At 41.9% G+C, this 17580-nt stretch overlaps 1 protein-coding gene across 7 annotated transcripts in view; it reads left to right on the top strand.

Moving 5' to 3' along the window:
• Positions 1-17580, top strand: part of psd3l (pleckstrin and Sec7 domain containing 3, like) — a 122208-nt gene that overhangs the window by 14531 nt on the left and 90097 nt on the right. For 6 of the 7 annotated variants that reach the window (XM_058411280.1, XM_058411282.1, XM_058411284.1 and 3 more), the window contains 3 exons: positions 6796-6907; positions 11175-11922; positions 13215-13637. In XM_058411280.1, coding sequence (XP_058267263.1) covers positions 6796-6907; positions 11175-11922; positions 13215-13637 — 1283 coding nt within the window. Of the gene's footprint in view, positions 1-6795; positions 6908-10880; positions 11000-11174; positions 11923-13214; positions 13638-17580 lie in introns of those variants that run through there. The other variant, XM_058411287.1, reaches the window with a different exon arrangement.

Genomic DNA, 17580 nt, shown 5'->3' on the forward strand with positions numbered 1-17580 from the left:
AGCATGAAGCTTTAATAATCAGTGGGTGGAGTTAGTTTGAGGGCGGAGTGTGAGACAGATTTTGAGCTGTCACACTCACTATTCTTCAGAGGTGCAGGAGAAATCCGGGGTTCAGACACAAGATGAAATCTGATTTATTTCCCAAATTGGAAATTGTATATAGTGTTCCAGATTTGGTCACGTTTTTTATTTTTTATATTTTGCATGGGAGGAAAAGGACCTTACAAAAGTGCAATGAAAAGTCAGATTTCTGAATAGTTCTTGTTGTAATTTATACTGTAGAAGACATGCTCAAAATATATACGCTGGCTCCGGAGTGATGCAACAGAAAAGTTCTCACCGTACCCGAGTTCACCATGTGCATGTGTGGATTTGGCATATTGTCTCTCTCCTGTCAATCACAGTGACTATATTCAATCACAGATGTCTGTGAGATGTCTGGATGTAGAAGAAGGTGTTCCTCCAAGTGTGTTACGCTTTTAAAAAGACGTGGTTGGCTGGATTTTCTCGAAGAAAACCTGGTCACATGTTAGCTTTCACCCTCTCTGGTTGGTAGCTGGTGTGTGATGAGGGAGAGCTGGCTGGGTGATGGGAACTGGCAGGAAAAATTATAGATGCCAAAAAATGGGATTTGGGCAACCTGTCTGAACAAAGGTGTAGGTGAACACAGCTCTTTGACCCTGTTTCATCCTGGTCGCGTGAGGTATCAGGATTATCTGTGGAAATAATCTCGATTATTTTATTATGTTACATAAGAAATAAAACAAAACACCAATGATTACTAGTTGAAATTTATTGATGAACTATTTCTAGGCACTTTTAGTTGTATTTAAATTTGTGAAACTGTCAGGCTTTAAAAAAAATGCAGGTACAGGTCAGGTATCATGAGGACTGGGCAAAGCACAGGAGGCAAGGCCAAGTCAAAAACTGGTCAGTGAGCACAGACTGAGTGCAACTGAACATATACTGTACAATGATCTGAATAATAAAAACATCTTTGTGTACAGTGGCTGTGACTGCACGGGGATTGGAAACAGGTGTGTGATCAGTAGGATGGGGACTGTGAGTGGGGAAGCGCGCGTGTGTGTGTGTTCTGGAAAGTGGAGTCCTATACAGCACTTATGTAGCCCGTGTTTGCAGACCCGACAGGAACGTTTTCGAGAAGTTAGTTCCTGTTATCACTTACCCTACAGCAGCCATAAAAAGACATTCCCTCTACAGCCTCTCGTTTTCTCTTGAAATTAATATATGAATTAATTGTGTCTCAAAAAAAACAACAACAGTTCATGATGTTCATGAAGTCCTTTATCCTAAAGACTTTTCCATCACTGAAAACATGCATCCTTCCCTAAAAGTAAAACAAGGCTTCTCTGCATCCATGGGCACATGTTTTTCTGTTACAATAACAACACGTTTGTTTATCTGTGTATTGAAAGCCTTAGATTATTGCGCCATGTCCACTGTTGGTCTTCTGACCAATCAGATTTGAGAACACATGTAAATACATCTTTCTCTTCAAACTCCAATTAAAAAAACTATCATTTAGATTAGATAGCAGTGAAGTGCAGTGGTCATGACCTTCATCTTCTTCACCTGCCTGTAATTACACTATTCAACACAGTCAGCATTTACAAGAAGCTAATTAGTGCTTATAACAGACGTGACTGTCCAGAACAATACAGCAGGCTACTTCCAGAAACAAAGCCACCTTTGAATGAGCTGATTTGCATTTTACACAGGATACATCAATCAGATCTGACTCATTTGAATATGTGTTAATATCTGATCAGTTACAATTTAGATACCGGGGACATCAGTGTTTGGAAACGATTGCGTCCGTCTACACGAGGACATGAACAGACCGAGTGGAAAAGCTCAGGATGGCATCCGCTTACTCAGGGTTACTGAGCAGAATCAAATTGCAGAATAACAGGAATGCTTTCATTTTTCTGTGGTCAGGTTTACATACACACTGAGGTGTATGATGCAACAAACTCAGGACTGTCAGCATTCCTGTTCCTGTGTCCACCAGTTCAGTTGTTGCTCCTCACAGGCAAAAGATAACGTGTACAGTTGAGGAAGTGGCAATTTATGAGAATATTAGAATAACATGCCGTATTAGATTCAGTGAAATGAAAGTGGATGATGTGTGGTTGTAGTGCTTGGTGTATGGATTTGTGGAAAAAGTAATCATGTAGACGCGTAAAATCAGGAACAGTGTCGTGATTCATTTAAAATTGCAAAGCCACACTATTCCTCCTGATTCACCGAGGCTAGAAAAGTGGAAAGGAAAAAAAAGGAGAAAAAAATATCGAGAAATAAAATCAGCCACATACCCACGTGTAGTGAGAAGGAACCAATGTATTCTAAACAAAATGTTTAATATTGTTGCTGTGGAGCGTATGAATGGTGCGAGTGAGTCATGAGTGCGTGTTTCGTCTCGCTCAAAATTTGCGATGCCTTACACATAAATCGTGTTTATCAATACCAGATTTCCACCCACGAGAGTTGCTTTGGACAGAAGAAGAGGCGTGAGTAATTATTTAAGCAGCCGTTAATACTGTTAGTTTCCTTTCTAACTCAGGGTGGACATACTGTGCTTCTTGGCACCGCGATATGTGTCATGAAGCGGACAGATGAATGGAAGTGCAGCGTTTTTCCGTTTAATTGAAACCGATGCAGACAAAACAGATGGCAAGGCAACACTTATAAATATGAGGCAGACAAATGGTCAGGCGATCTGATGTGAAGTTTAAATAAATCAGCAAGCAGGAAGCAGATCATTCAAAGCAGATAACCATGGCTCGGAATACAATGCTGGAATGAGACGATGCAAAGTCAAACTTATTCAACCGGAAAAGTGTGGAATTTTGGACACTGTATGCACCCAATGCTTACAGCTTTGCTTATGTAGTTGAAAGGGGGCGGGGCTACCAGGTGCTGAAGCTGGATGAGCAAAATGGTTAAAATGGCCGCCGACACCCTGGTGGACACGACATGACAATACAGACGCCTTTTAAATTAGCTCACGCTGTGTGATTTTCATCAACTTAATTCATACACTAGACGGTGGGGTACATAGTGTATAGTATACTTGTATAGTACATCATTCAGGACACAGCTCTAGCGTCCGTTATTCCACTATAATGCAGAGTAGAGCCGCGCTGTAAAACTGTAAACGAGGGAATATGCTAATGATGATTCATTTCCATTCCTAATTTAACTTAATTAAATAATGACATTGTGTGTCATAAGCAAGCTGTAAACATATTACTTCCCAGAGCTAATTTTAGGGGTTTCACAGCAACAGGGGTGGACACTTATGCAATCCTGCCCCAACCTTAAATATCATTCAGCATGACAGGGCAGCGTAACACACTCAGAGGAAAGCGCTATCTGCCCTCTTCCACATACACCAGCTTATAGACGGCTACACTAACAGACTGAGAGGATAGAGAGAGTATACCATCCTGTCCTCCCAGACAATAGATTATGGACTGTTTTACGGTAGTTCATGACACATCATCCTAAATCCATTTCTGTTCCACATTATAGCAGTCTAACATGGTAAAATTCTTCAGTATTAGCCTCTTTGATGCGGCCAAATACCTGAAATGAGTCTGATGTCTGATTTAGGCACGCAGCACAAGTCTGCTTATAAGTGATCAGTCATTCAGATTGTAGATATAAACTCTTCCTCACCAATATCTGCTAAATATGCAAATTCCTAAAGATTAGAGCAAATGTCTTCTATCTATGTGTTTATCCCGTGAGCTTTAAACACTACATTTCCAAAAGTTTTGGGACACCCCTCCAGATCATTGAATTCAGGTGTTGTTTTTCAGGGGTTGGACTCGGCCCCTTAGTTCCAGTGAAAGGAACTCTTAATGCTTCAGCTTCATCCCAAGACATTTTGGACAATTTCCCACTCCCAACTTTGTGGGAACAGTTTGGGGATGACCCCTTCCTGTTCCAACATGACTGCACACCAGTGATCAAAGCAAGGTCCATAAAGACATGGATGAGTGAGTTTGGTGTGGAGGAACTTGACTGACCTGCACAGAGTCCTGACCTCAACCCCATAGAACACCTTTGGGATGAATTAGAGCGGAGACCTGTATGTTAGATATAGATGGAGAGCTGTGAGTGTTTCATGGCCATGTGCTTAAACTGAAGGTCTTAGTTAATGACTTCATTAATGCTGCTGAATTAAAACTGAGCTTTAGGCGCTGTAGATCAGTGCTGGCTCTAACAGACAGCCTCTTGGACTTTGGGCCTGTTGTAACTGCACACTATCTGATAAACATGTTAAGTCTACAGCATGGAAAGGACTTTACACTCGTGTTTTACCATGAACAAGTCATAAAGACTCACAAAGTAGCTTTAACCCTGATGCTGAAGCTGCTTCCTAAAAGTAAAGTTTTACAAAGAATGCAGCCTGAGAAATTTTAGTATCTTTAGATTATTATTTTAAAGAACTCGTTGTATGGAAAAGGATAAAAATTGAAGGGTCGTGCTGTTACAGGAAAATAAACAACAGCTTATATACTAAAGCAGTTTGTCTGCATTTACAATTTTGGATTTAACTAAAGACGCCTTTATTTACACATCTACATTACAGGACACTGAGATTCTTTTTTCACATATCCCCAAATTTGGAGGTTGGGGTCAGAGCTCAGGGTCAGTCGTGATACAGCACCATGGAGCCGAGACGGTTAAGGGCCTTGCTCCGATGCCCAACAGGGGTGCTGGGGCTTGAACCCTGATCTTCTGACCAACAACCCAGAGCTTTAACCACATGAGCCTCCACTGCCCATAAAGAAGGATTTGTTGCGCTTTTAACCATTTTTAGTTACATTTAATGCTGTGAACATTATAGCAGCTATCAAGTCATTCCCTAATCAGCCTTTTTTCTGTTTCAGGGCTAACAATATTAAATAATTAATGCTAATGAATGATTCCAGAAAACTCACTGACTGTTACAAAGTGCTGACACAGGAGACTCCTTCCATAAATGTCAGACACATGTCTCCTTACAAAACACATCACCATATCAGTGATAATTCCTTGTCACATCAATACACTTAAGGGCTTTTCTCGCTAGTGAATCAAAGGGTCAAAGTAAACCCCCGGGGGTAAACAGTGTCCTGGGTCATCTTGTTTCATGTTTCACACTGCTTGTACTTTAACAATTAATCCTGGTCATAGCAGATCATAACAGGTCTGCTGTTCCACACATGAGCTGGTACTGTTACCTTTCACAGCTTTATAACCTTTTTTGGCCTTTTAATTTTGTCGTGTAGTTGCCCATGTGTTCGCTGATATCCAGCTCCAGTTTTTCAGTCAGGTCCTTAAATACTTGCCTATTTCCGATTGTACATATGGTCCTGAACATACTTTTCTAGTCATGTTTTCTTTTTTTTCATGTTTTTTTGAAAAAAATCTCTTCGCTTCAGTCGACACCTTTACATTTTTCCCCCCTCAAAAGTCTCATCTTGTGTTTAAACAACATGCTGTGACAGTGCAAAGCATGTAATATGAGGCACAGAGGTGCAGTTCAGCTTCTTATTGTGTGTGTGTGTGTGTTGCTAAGATTTTAGCCGTAACGTTCTAACACTGCTTCGTTTTGCAGGGCTTCATAACCCCGGATGGTCCTATTCTAAATTACATTTGACCCCGGGGGGAGGTGCAGTGTGAAAATCCCTTTTGTATTTACAGCTGTGTATTATCAGGCCTTGATTATGTGTAGAGTGTTCATATAAACCTGTGATTTGAATTAGAGCTGGCATTACTGCCCAAACAGCTCTGACTCACCTTCTGAGACAGAAGGGCTCTGGCGGTGGTAGCTCAAGCGGCTAAAGCTTTAGGTCGTTGACCGGAAGATCGGGGTTCAAGCCCCAGCCCTGCCAAGCTGCCACTGTTGGACCCCTGACCTACCCTGCTCCAGGGGCACTCTGACCCCAACCTCAAAGTAATGTATATGTGACCTTCTGGGGTTGTGGTAATTTAGTGGTTAAGGTATTGGACTACTGATCAGAAGGTTGTCAGTTCAAATCTCAGGTCCCCTGCTGAGGCCCTTAACCCTCAATTGATTAGTTGTATCAAATGGGATAAATTGTAAGTCTCTCTGTATAAGAGCATATTCTCGGAATGTAAATGTTCTGACCAATCAGCTTCCAGAATTCAACATTGCTGTGCTGCAAGCTACAATAATATTTAATCTACTGCAAGCATGCAACTTTGAATCATTAATGTCAGATACCTAACACATAAGGCACTCTCTTTTGATATTTCTGGCTTCAGCAATAGCCCAAGTGTGTTTGTGTGTGTGTGTTCAGTGCTGAGTCAATTACATGGCACCAACAAAAGCCCTTGATTAAAACACAAGTGTGCAGACCAAGTGTAAGAGCACGGTGCTGGGAATAAAAGCCTGCGTTCACGCTGCATCCAGAGGAAGCCATAGCAACTGCTCTCATTCCTGTCAGCACTTTAACCTTTCACTACTGTGGGAACTCCATGCACAGCTTGTAGCCTGAAATTTACACTGGCTTTCTCAAAGGAAGCTTCAGCTGTCCATGTCAAACTGCATGAGAAGAACAGAGCATTACATTTTAATTCAAACCGTCACGTGAGGCTCCAAAATGAAAGCCGGCACATTATCAATATTAATATGTAACCTTCATATTAGCACATGAACCGTCTGCTAATTTCTTTATGTCTCTTTACGTAAACCGCACAGTGTTTATTTGCGTTCTCACGGTTTTGAGCATGTTAAACAGCCGTCTCTTTCTCTAGGCCGAAACGATCGTCTGGGTCAACGGCTCTTCCTCGCATGCTCAGAGTGTCGCCAAGGCCAAGTACGAATTTCTGTTCGGAAAGACAACCGACTCGAGTTCACCAGACTCCGGTAGGATATCTTTTAACTTTTTATTCCTTCAGACATGGTTACTTTCATTGCCGTTAGGGTCAATTATTGAATGCTGTGATGATTAGGGGTGGAGGTGGGATTAGCATTTAGCATTATCTGTCTGGAATCGAACCCAATAATGCGAATTTAAATCCATCATCATTTGTTTGTTTGCGTTGATGCAGGATTTCGGTATCAGGTTTGCTGTTTCTTTTCATGTGAAAGCTTTAAATAAGTTAATAGGGTTTGTCATGTCACACAACACACAATGACTCTTATTTATCACATGTATTTTTGTTGTTCTCTCACCTGCTAGAGACAATACATTCATAGAAAAGTTCAGAGTAAACAGTGGCATCAAACTCATTTCTGCTTCTGCTTAAGCATGTGAAAGTGTTTATCTTCATCCACTAAAATTCAGTGTAAAGTAGGGGAAAAGGGTCTCACACTGAAAGTTACAGAGTCCTGACTCGTTTTATATCAGACTTGTGGTGACTGAAATTGTCTGAAGTGGATTTCTATTCCGCCGATGGAACGGAAGGTCAGCGAATTCCCAGAGTGACCGACTAAAAGCCATGCGGAATATTAAACTACGACTGCTGAAACATGATCACTGGTCGAATATTCAACTCTGCAATAATTATCCAACATGTGAACCTGATGCTTGCAGTGAGCACAGGTTTAAAACTAAACCTAACAGTTCTAACTCAGTTGAGTGGGTGGAGTCATGCGTTCCACCAGACGAGGATGAGATTCATTGGTGGACAGAAAACACAAAGCGCTTCGTTTACTGGTTTACTGGTGTGTCTCTGACACGTCTGGGTCGGACCAGTCAGTGTGTTTTCTCTTCAGACTGAGGAGCTGGCTCTCACCCGAGCATGTGGATATGTTTGTTTTTCTCAGTTAGAAGATGTGAAACAATCTGAACTTCCTTTAAATAAACAAATCTTTGTTTTTATGAGCTCCAGTGTATATATAAACTATATATATGCAATATTACTGAAAAATGCCGTCCCTAATGTTCATCCTATCGAGATGGAATCCCAGCAATGACACAACCACCTGGGAATCAGGAGAGCAAAATTAGCTCTCTCTCTCTCTCTCTCTCTCTCTCTTTCTGTCTCTCTCTCTCTCTCTCTCTCTCTTTCTGTCTCTCTCTGTCTCTCTCTCTCTCTCTCTCTCTCTCTGCCTGTCTGTCTGTTTCTCCCTCTCTCTCTCTCTCTCTCTCTCTCTCTCTCTCTCTCTCTCTCTTTCTGTCTCTCTCTCTCTCTCTCTCTTTCTGTCTCTCTCTCTCTCTCTCTCTCTCTGTCTCTGTCACCTGTAAATCACAGCATCATTAATCAATCATGGGTGTCTCCAAGCTGATGTCTTCTGACCAGTGTGGACTGGAGTATTACGCTCCTCTGTGATGCAGCTTTTCACCTCCTGATCAATCCCGTCACAAGTGAGAGAAACCAACCTGGATGACAAAGTGCTGATGAAAAAAATAAGGAAAAGAAATTTACATGACAGCATGATTTCTCATGTTTTTGATTTTCTGTCGAAAAACAGCATTATCACAGTGATCAGGGTTAAAGCCATCTTTATTTCATCTTTATTAATGATAATAATAAATCTACTGGACAGAGCAGGTGGACTGGTTATTCAGCTGATACTAGCAGAGACTAGTAAGAGTGTTGTTATGGTTACTGTGTGTGTGTAATGTGAGCCATGGTCTTTTTATATCAGCACACAAATCTGTCTATTGAGGACTTTTCTAGCTTATGACTTGATAGAGGTGTGTGTGAGTGTGAGTGTGAGTGTGTGCTTCTGTGTTATCAGTATTGCATCAGTTACTCTCACTTTCTGATCACGTAGATTAGTTTAGAACACTGAGCTGATCCTGAGAAATGAATGTACATTCACAAAAATCCAAATGAATGATAAAGACCCACTGACCCCACACTGACCACACATTGCCCCACATCTGTCCCTCACTGCCCCCCAAACTGTCCCAAACTGTCCCTCACTGCCCCACACTGTCCCACACTGTCCCCCAAACTGTCCCACATCTGTCCTGCACTGTCCTACACTGACTACACACTGTCCCACACTGACCACACACTGCCCCACATCTGTCCTGCACTGCCCCACACTGTCCCGCACTGACTACACATTGTCCCACACTGACCACACACTGTCCAACATCTATCCCACACTGTCTCACACTGACCACACACTGTCCCACACTGACCCTACACTGTCCCACACTGACCCACGCCAGGTGAAGAGCAGGTCGGTGTTTTGCTCCACACATGAACCTCGTTCATAATTAACAACTTGTTGGAGAAGAAAAGGAGATGAAGCTCCAGGTCTCTGCTGCATGAGTGAGTTCCTGCTCTCGGTCATGCTGGATGACCATTCCCCTGACCGACACTTCAGGCTCTCTTCAGAGTGTTTCAGTGACTCTGCTGACCTACATACATGCCTCTACAGGAAGTGGAGGCCAATGGAGGCTAATGCCCACATTCCTTTAAAAGGCAGCTGAGTTACATAAAAATATCAGATAATTATCATTAATTATCATTATCAGGATTTTTATGCTGCTGGAGTAAGCAGGACAGAAAAGACAAAAAGACAGAATTAATATTATACCAGTTTAGTTCATGAGCTCGATCCTCAGCACTGTGTTCCTGAACCAGTTACATACTTAACTTCACTCCTACTCCCCTACTGCACACTCTCTCTCTCTCTCTCTCTCTCTCTCTCTCTCTCTCCTCTCACAGTGTTAAAGCCCAGGATGTGGTTGATGTGTATCATTTTATGTAGACATGTAAAGGTTTTTCCTGAGATGCTGTGGCTGTGTTTTCTGATGCTGTAAGGACAGGCAGACGCTGCCACCTGGTGGACACATGACACCTCAGCACCTTATTCACGTGGAGCTTCAGCATTATTGAATGCTTCTGCTGTTCTTTTTATGAAAGGGTGAAAGAGACATGTGCACGAGACACAGCCAGCCGCGTCTGGGCACTTTTCCATCCCTTCCGCTCTCTCTGTGTGTGTTTTGAGAGAGTGTACACAGTCTGTCTCTGTTCTCAAACCACACTGGACTTATTCATGATAAGCTCAATCAGTACACTCTAACACACACTCTAATACACTCTCCTACTAACGTGACAGTAATAACAGGATCTGATAACAGAATAATGTTTATAAAGTAACGTGGAGCTGTTCTAAAGTGGAGCTGATCTAACGTGGAGCTGTTCTAACGTGGAGCTGATCTAATGTGGAGCTGTTCTAACGTGGAGCTGATCTAACGTGGAGCTGTTCTAACGTGGAGCTGTTCTAACGTGGAGCTGATCTAACGTGGAGCTGTTCTAACGTGGAGCTGATCTAACGTGGAGCTGTTCTAACGTGGAGCTGATCTAACGTGGAGCTGTTCTAACGTGGAGCTGATCTAACGTGGAGCTGTTCTAACGTGGAGCTGTTCTAACGTGGAGCTGATCTAATGTGGAGCTGTTCTAACGTGGAGCTGATCTAACGTGGAGCTGATCTAACGTGGAGCTGATCTAACGTGGAGCTGATCTAACGTGGAGCTGATCTAAGCACACGTCAGATGAAAAGCACAACCTGAAGCATCACCTGCGTGAACTTGAACAAGTGATCAGGGTGGTTTAATCTGTTTATATGGAGTGTTCATTGTGTGAGCTGTTACTGTAGAAATGATAAATGTACTAGAAGTGTAATAAAATGATAATAAAATTGTAATAATGAAATTTAGAATAATAATAGCAATTTATAATAATAAATAGCAATAGTTTGCCTCACACCTCCAGGGTTGGGGTTCAATTCCTGTCTCTGGCTTTTGCATGTTCTCCGCATGCTTTAGGGGTTTCCTCTGGATACTCCAGTGTCCTTCTCCTGTCCATGGACATGTGCTGTGGCCTGATTGGCATCTCTGAATTGTCCGTAGTGTGTGAGTGTGTGCAGGACTGTGCCCTGTGAAGGGTTGGTCACCTGGAATGGACTTCATGCTCCTGTACAATGTGAAAAACTTAAACCATGACATCAGCGTGGACGTGTTTAAAGTTTTTAAAGCCTTGAGCCAGTACGGTGAGAGCTCTGGGTTTGTGTGGGTAACGTGTGTGTGTGTTTGGATGTGATGTTTGTATATTAAAGTTCCATATTCTGAAAAGTCGTGTGCTTTAAGAATGAAAAAGCGAGTCATTGTGACTGAATGTTTAATGGAGGACTCTCTGTCTGTGTGTGCTGTGTTCTCTCTGTTCAGCTTCTAAACGCCAGCTGGAGGACGACAACGACACAACCCCTGACCCCTCCATCCAGGAGGATGAGCTGGACGAGGTGTCACTCTTTCAGGAGATCGACAGGGAGCTCGCCGAGCTGCTGAGTGGCCTCACGGCCCGAGCCCGGGATGCTGCGGCGGCCGAGTGGAGCGGCCGATCGGGAGACGCCACTTCAGACATGATTCCCTGCAACGGGACGCCTCCTTCACCTCCGGGCGCAGCCGAGTCCGCCCCAGAGCTACAGAACGGCACCTCAGACCCTGGGCAGTCAGAAAAGCTGAGCAATGTGATGTTCGACACGTGGTGTGAGGCACTGATTCAGGACCCGAGTTCAGCTCAGGAGCTGCACTGCGCGAGCCCAGACACTGGGAATGCAGCTACAAGCCAACAAAAACCTGCACCGGTGCCCGCTATGGAAAAGAAGGAGGGAGGCCAGAGCAGAGACTCGTCACCAAGGCTTCTGGATGCCTCTCTGGATGAGTCCAGCAAAATCCTGGCAGAGATCCCCGGCATCTTCAGTGCCTTCCTGGATGGGGGCAAAGCACGAGAGAAACCCCAGAAGAAGCTGCGCTTTGTTGAGGACCAGGCAGATGGAGACGTTTTCCTGAATGGAGAGGCTGAAGAGAAGGAACAGACAACTCAGGACATGGAGAAACCTTCTCAGGACAACACACTCAAGACCACCGTGCCGGTGGTGTGTGTTTCTGAAGCGAATGAAAAAAGCTTAGCCAGGTATGTGACTTACACCAACACACACACACACACACACACACACACACACACACACACACACACACTGGATTAGTCATTAGCTAGCAGGATCGTATCCACGGTTTCCTGCTGATATTGCAGTAATAATATCTGACTGTGTTTCTTTTTATGAGCACCACATGGACTAAAAGCTAGTGGCTAATGGACGGCAGAACTTCTTCTTTTTAGTCACCAAATATTTAGACAGATGTGTTGCCTAGTGCTGTCCATACAACAGTATTTCTTTGTACTGATTAGTGATGTCCATCATTTACACTTCTTCCACTTTTTCCACAACTCAGAATTGATTGACCACAACAGCTGGAATATATTACTGAAAATAGAAGGTGTGTGTTATTTAGTACTAGACCAGATGATATTCTTATATTCTTTTATCCAGCAGTTTACAAATGAATCAGCAAAGGAACAGTGTTTCCAATATCTGTTTAATATCAGGCATTGAAAAACTAATACCCCCTTTTCAGTGCTAGGCTTTTTAAAAAATGTTTTATTTTGAAAAGTCAGCTGATACAGAGATCATGAATGATGGAACATTACATTATTTTATTTACCAATTAAAGCTGAACAAAAATACTTTACATTGTGCTGTAACTCTTGTATTTGTCTGCCATCTAGTGGTAGGAATTATTTTAACATATTTAAATAGATCATATTAAATGACCGCTGTGACAAACTCCTTTTTTTAACCTCAAAGTGAGTTATAATTTGCACATCCCAGATCTGGACACTTCGATGCACAAGCAATAAAACCTGACAGGCCGAGCTGTTACAGGACAAACTCAGTGGTGTGGTCATGTGGTGTCTCCTGACTTACTGTTACTACCTGAAGTGCATTACTTTTCTACCACACAGAGTGGTTTATTCCTCTTACACCACAACCATTTGGTAAAGATGTTTTATTTATTAAAGAACAGCGTGGTATACTTTTTAAACTGTTTACAGTTAATTTAGACATCACAGAACAAATAACAGACATCCGCTAAACAAATTTCTTCCTGATGTCACGCTATAAACTTTATTAAGAATTTAGTTATTGTAAAAGTTATTAAGAATAAATGTATCTCGTTATGTTAGAGAGACAGCGTAAGGGAAAATCCCCGCATCATGAAAACATTTAAAGCCGTTAACAAAGGCACTGACACTGGAGACTCATTCCAAAAATGTCCATAGCAACAGTCAGACGTCTTTGTATGTTATATGACAGTAGTTTGAATATTTATCACACTGACCAAAGGCTACATTTTTCTCTGTAGGAGTGTAGAGGGCAGAGCCAGCGAGAGCGAGGAAGCCACAGACATGTTCAGCAGTCAGTTCGAGAGCATCCTGGAGTCGGAGCGTATGTGCGTTACACTCTACAGCAGCCTGGACTCACTGGACGCTCTCTCTTCTTCGGCTGACGAGACGGACGCACAGGCTGAGCCAGCGTCCACACACCGGGTCGTAGAGATGCCCCTCACGCCCATGATCCAGCAGCGGCTGAAAGAGAGCGGCCTCTTTATGGAGGCTAGCAGCAGGCAGGATGAGGTGCTGAGCGTCAGTGCGACCGAGAAGAGCGGGAAAGCCTCCCTGGAGGTGACCTCCTCCTACCTGAACACATCTGGCGGACACACGGACGGAGCTTTGGCCAACGGCATGATGGGGAAGGATACGAGAGATTGGCTACAGAGCTGGACGAGGTAGGACGTGAGGGTCAGATTTTACATATAAACACAGCTGGATCAATTGTTGTAGAGTGGACACACACCTGTACTAGCTGTGTGATGATGGTCTCTTTTATTTGCTGTTTTCTGATTTCATCTGCATTTTACAGAATGAGCTTTGGGAAAGAGCAGCTCTGTGGTTAAAATATCTACACACACCTGCATGATTTTCTCACCTGAGATTAAGGAGATGGGGAAAACACTCCGGCTCTCTGCTTCGTCCATTTAACATATAACTGTGTAATTCCATAAACGTTTATCATTACAGTGTCACTTTCCTAAGCACAGAAAATCACAAGGAGAGTTATTTTAAAGTTTATGTTTTTAGCTTGTTTTTATTTGTACAGGAATGTTTACTGTATCGTTGCTGATATTTTACTTGGCTTTCTAACGTGATGGAATCTCTGCAAACCCTCCATTAAACAGCAAGGGTCATTAGACCAAAAACATTATAGAGTTCTGTAGACTTGAAGTGACTAAAAGTAGAAAGATGAGATCTTGAACTGTGTACTGTTTTACCATTTATATACTAAAACATTTGTAAATTAGAATGGTGGTTAAAAAGTGCTGTTTTTTTCCTGACAGGTCTAAAAACCCACACTGCTACATCATAAATTATTTATTTAAATGATATTATTAAAAATTATTTATAATAATCTTTTATGAATTTATGTATAGTTGTTTATACAATTTTGAATAATTAAAATTATAATTGTTTAGGTTTTTCCAATAATTTAAATATTAATTATTATTATAATGTATGCTGAGATATCTGTAGGTTAAAGCTTACAGAACTTTAAAATCATTTCATAAATTAGTTATAAGATCTTTTTGCCGTCCACTAATTTACATGCTCATGATCAGATTAGAATATTTATTTTTCTGAATTGGTCAGAAAAGTGTTAAAGAGGGAAATCAGCAGCATGGGGTCTCTTACAAACTTCTGATTCATTTTGATGAAATTGCGCCATCTGCTGGTGGGAATTAGGTTTGTTATCACACAGAATAAAACCAAGGGAAGAACTGATTCTGTAAGAGAGAGCAACGCTGCAAAAGAAATGATGGAAACTACAGTATTTTTGAACCTCTAGTACACAAGCTGCACATTGTACTGAACATGTACACGAGTCAGAGTCTATTCAGTAGTCAGAAGTCAGACAGCTAAGAGCTTACACTGATCAGCCATAACATTATGACCACCTCCCTAATATTGTGGTGGTCCCCCTTTTTGCTGCTAAAACAGCCCTGACCCGTCCTGCACTGTGTATTCTGACACCTTTCTATCAGAACCAGCATTAATTTCTTCAGCAGTTTGAGCAACAGTAGCTCGTCTGTTGGATCGGATCACACGGGCCGGCCTTCTCTCCCCACGTGCATCAATGAACCTTGACCACCCATGACCCTGTCTCCGGTTCACCACTGTTCGTTCCTTGGACCACTTTTGATAGATACTGACCACTGCAGACCAGGAACACCCCACAAGAGCTGCAGTTTTGGAAATGCTCTGATCCAGTGGTCTAGCCATCACAATTTGGTCCTTCATCAAACTCAAATCCTTACACTTGTCCATTTTTCCTGCTTCTAACATCAACTTTGAGGACAAAATGTTGACTTGCTGCCTAATATATCCCACCCACTAACAGGTGCCATGATGAGGAGATACTCAGTCTTATTCACTTCACCTGGCAGTGGTCATAATGTTATGGCTGACCGGTGTATTTCCAACTTTATATCAGAAAAACATCTGTGTGGGTCTCAGAGACACTAATACTCCTGATGGTCTTATCATAATACACTTAAAAAAATTAGAAAACAAAATAAGGAATTCTAAAAAACCTTATATCATTATTTTTTACTACTTTAACATTTGAACACTTTATTGGGTAAATAAGTTTCGATCTGTGACTAAAACACAGAATAACTTTTATCAGGCCAGTGTTAAGTGTTTGATACTTATCCTTGATGCAAATCTTTACGCGAGTGTGCAGAAGCAGTTTCAGTGCGAGTCTCATTATTCACACATCACGGCCTCCTTCTGGGAAGTTTGTATTTAAGAGCTGGGAAGTTGTAATTAATGTGTAATTAATATTCTCATGTGGGTAAATGTTCAATTCTAGCAAACTCGGAGCTCAACGAAAATTTCCTACTCGTAATTCTGACTTTGTGGTGCCGTTCACACGCGTTTAACCCGTGATTAGGAAAGCACCGTTGCTGAGTGCATTATGTGCACGTGGGGAAACAAAAGCAGCGTCAGTAGACGTCTCACACACCGGTCAGTCAGGGTTCCACGTCAGACTCTTCTGTGATTTATGTCCCTCATGAAAAACCCTCTTGCTATCGTCATAATTATTGTACTACTCTGAAAACATTGCACCTCTGACATTAGGTTGAGTCCTGAATGTCTCGAACGTTGTTACACAATCAGGCATTTCAGCTTTGAAGGCATCAAGAGAGCTTTTTAAAATCCGTAACTGATGAGGGTCAGTAATCACGTCCGAAATAGCAGATGGACATGAAGTGCTAGTTTGTTCAGTGGAGGTTTGATGCACGGCAAAGTGTGTCTGTTTTGTGTTGAAGAATTCGCACTCCAATGCACCGAGTAGCAAGAAGACTAAAATCGAGCTCACACTTTTAATTGAAATATGGCTTACCTGAATTTAACTCTTATTAAAAATAATTTGCCTTTTTCTGAACTCAAGCAACTTCTGAACTCTGAACAACAAGCAAACAAACCAAATAAAGATCTCAGGGATGAAAATTTGTATCATTTACTAATTCACTTTTTCAGCAATATCTGTAATTAAATGATTCGTGAACGAGTAATAATTATAATATTGCTTGATTATCCTAATAACAGGTTTGGGTGTGAAAGTAAGCCATCTTATTACTGGATGTTCTGCAGCAGCTGTTCCTTCGTATTACACTGATATTAATCTTTACTACGCTGAAAGGCTTTTTATTATTACAAAATTAAAACAGTGCCAAAGTTGATGTAAATAACGCATTTATATCAGTAAAACCAATTAACTCGTCTTCAGGATTCATTAGACACGTGATATGTACCGTAACTCATGATCAGTTTTACACACCTGCTGTATTTTTAGCACTGATCCTGTTCAGAGTGTGTGTAAATGTGCAGTACTGAGCCTAAACCTGTATTAGTACAGTATTATAGTCTGATCTCTAACAGACACAACACAGCTGCTGTCCTGCACTGCTGCTGCTACCTGTGGCCTCGACTCATGTTTTAACACAAAGGCCCCTTACAGCCCGACGCTTGGCTCTGTTTGAACTGCACATGATTCGGGGAGCTGAAGGAAATTCCTTGGAGTTTTATGGATTAAAGGTCATTATGTCTGGCTTCCTCACTCAGAGTTCCTTCACGAGTGGAGGAGAATGGGCTCCAGCCTGCCTTGTGTATTCGTAATCACAGCCTGATTAATCAGAGCTCATATACACACCACACATGGAAAAATAAAGATTTCTTTTTCTATAGTTAAGTATGGACTAACAAACATGTGACTGCTGTTATAGGAAAATGATCACCGGGTCAGAAATCAGAGGCGGACGCAAGGGCAAGCGCTTTAATATGAAACACAACACAAATAAAACAAACGACAAAGAGCCTTAAACATGAACTATGAACCCAGTAGGTGATAATACAGCAAACAACAAACACTAGAGAATCACAGAATGAAAGGAAACCTTATTAATGGTGTAAAACTGGACACGTGAGTGCTCAGTGAGGTCATGTGACATGCAGAGGCTGATGGGTAGCAAAGTCGCATGCCGAATACAGCACTAACATGACACGGTGACGCTCAAGGTTGATTAATTTCCTGTAACAGCACATGACAGTATTTTATTCCTCTTCCCACATAATTAATTTAATAATTTATTAATAAAAGATGCATAAAAC

This window comes from Hemibagrus wyckioides, linkage group LG16 (genome assembly GCF_019097595.1).
Source record: "Hemibagrus wyckioides isolate EC202008001 linkage group LG16, SWU_Hwy_1.0, whole genome shotgun sequence".
Taxonomy (NCBI): domain Eukaryota; kingdom Metazoa; phylum Chordata; class Actinopteri; order Siluriformes; family Bagridae; genus Hemibagrus; species Hemibagrus wyckioides.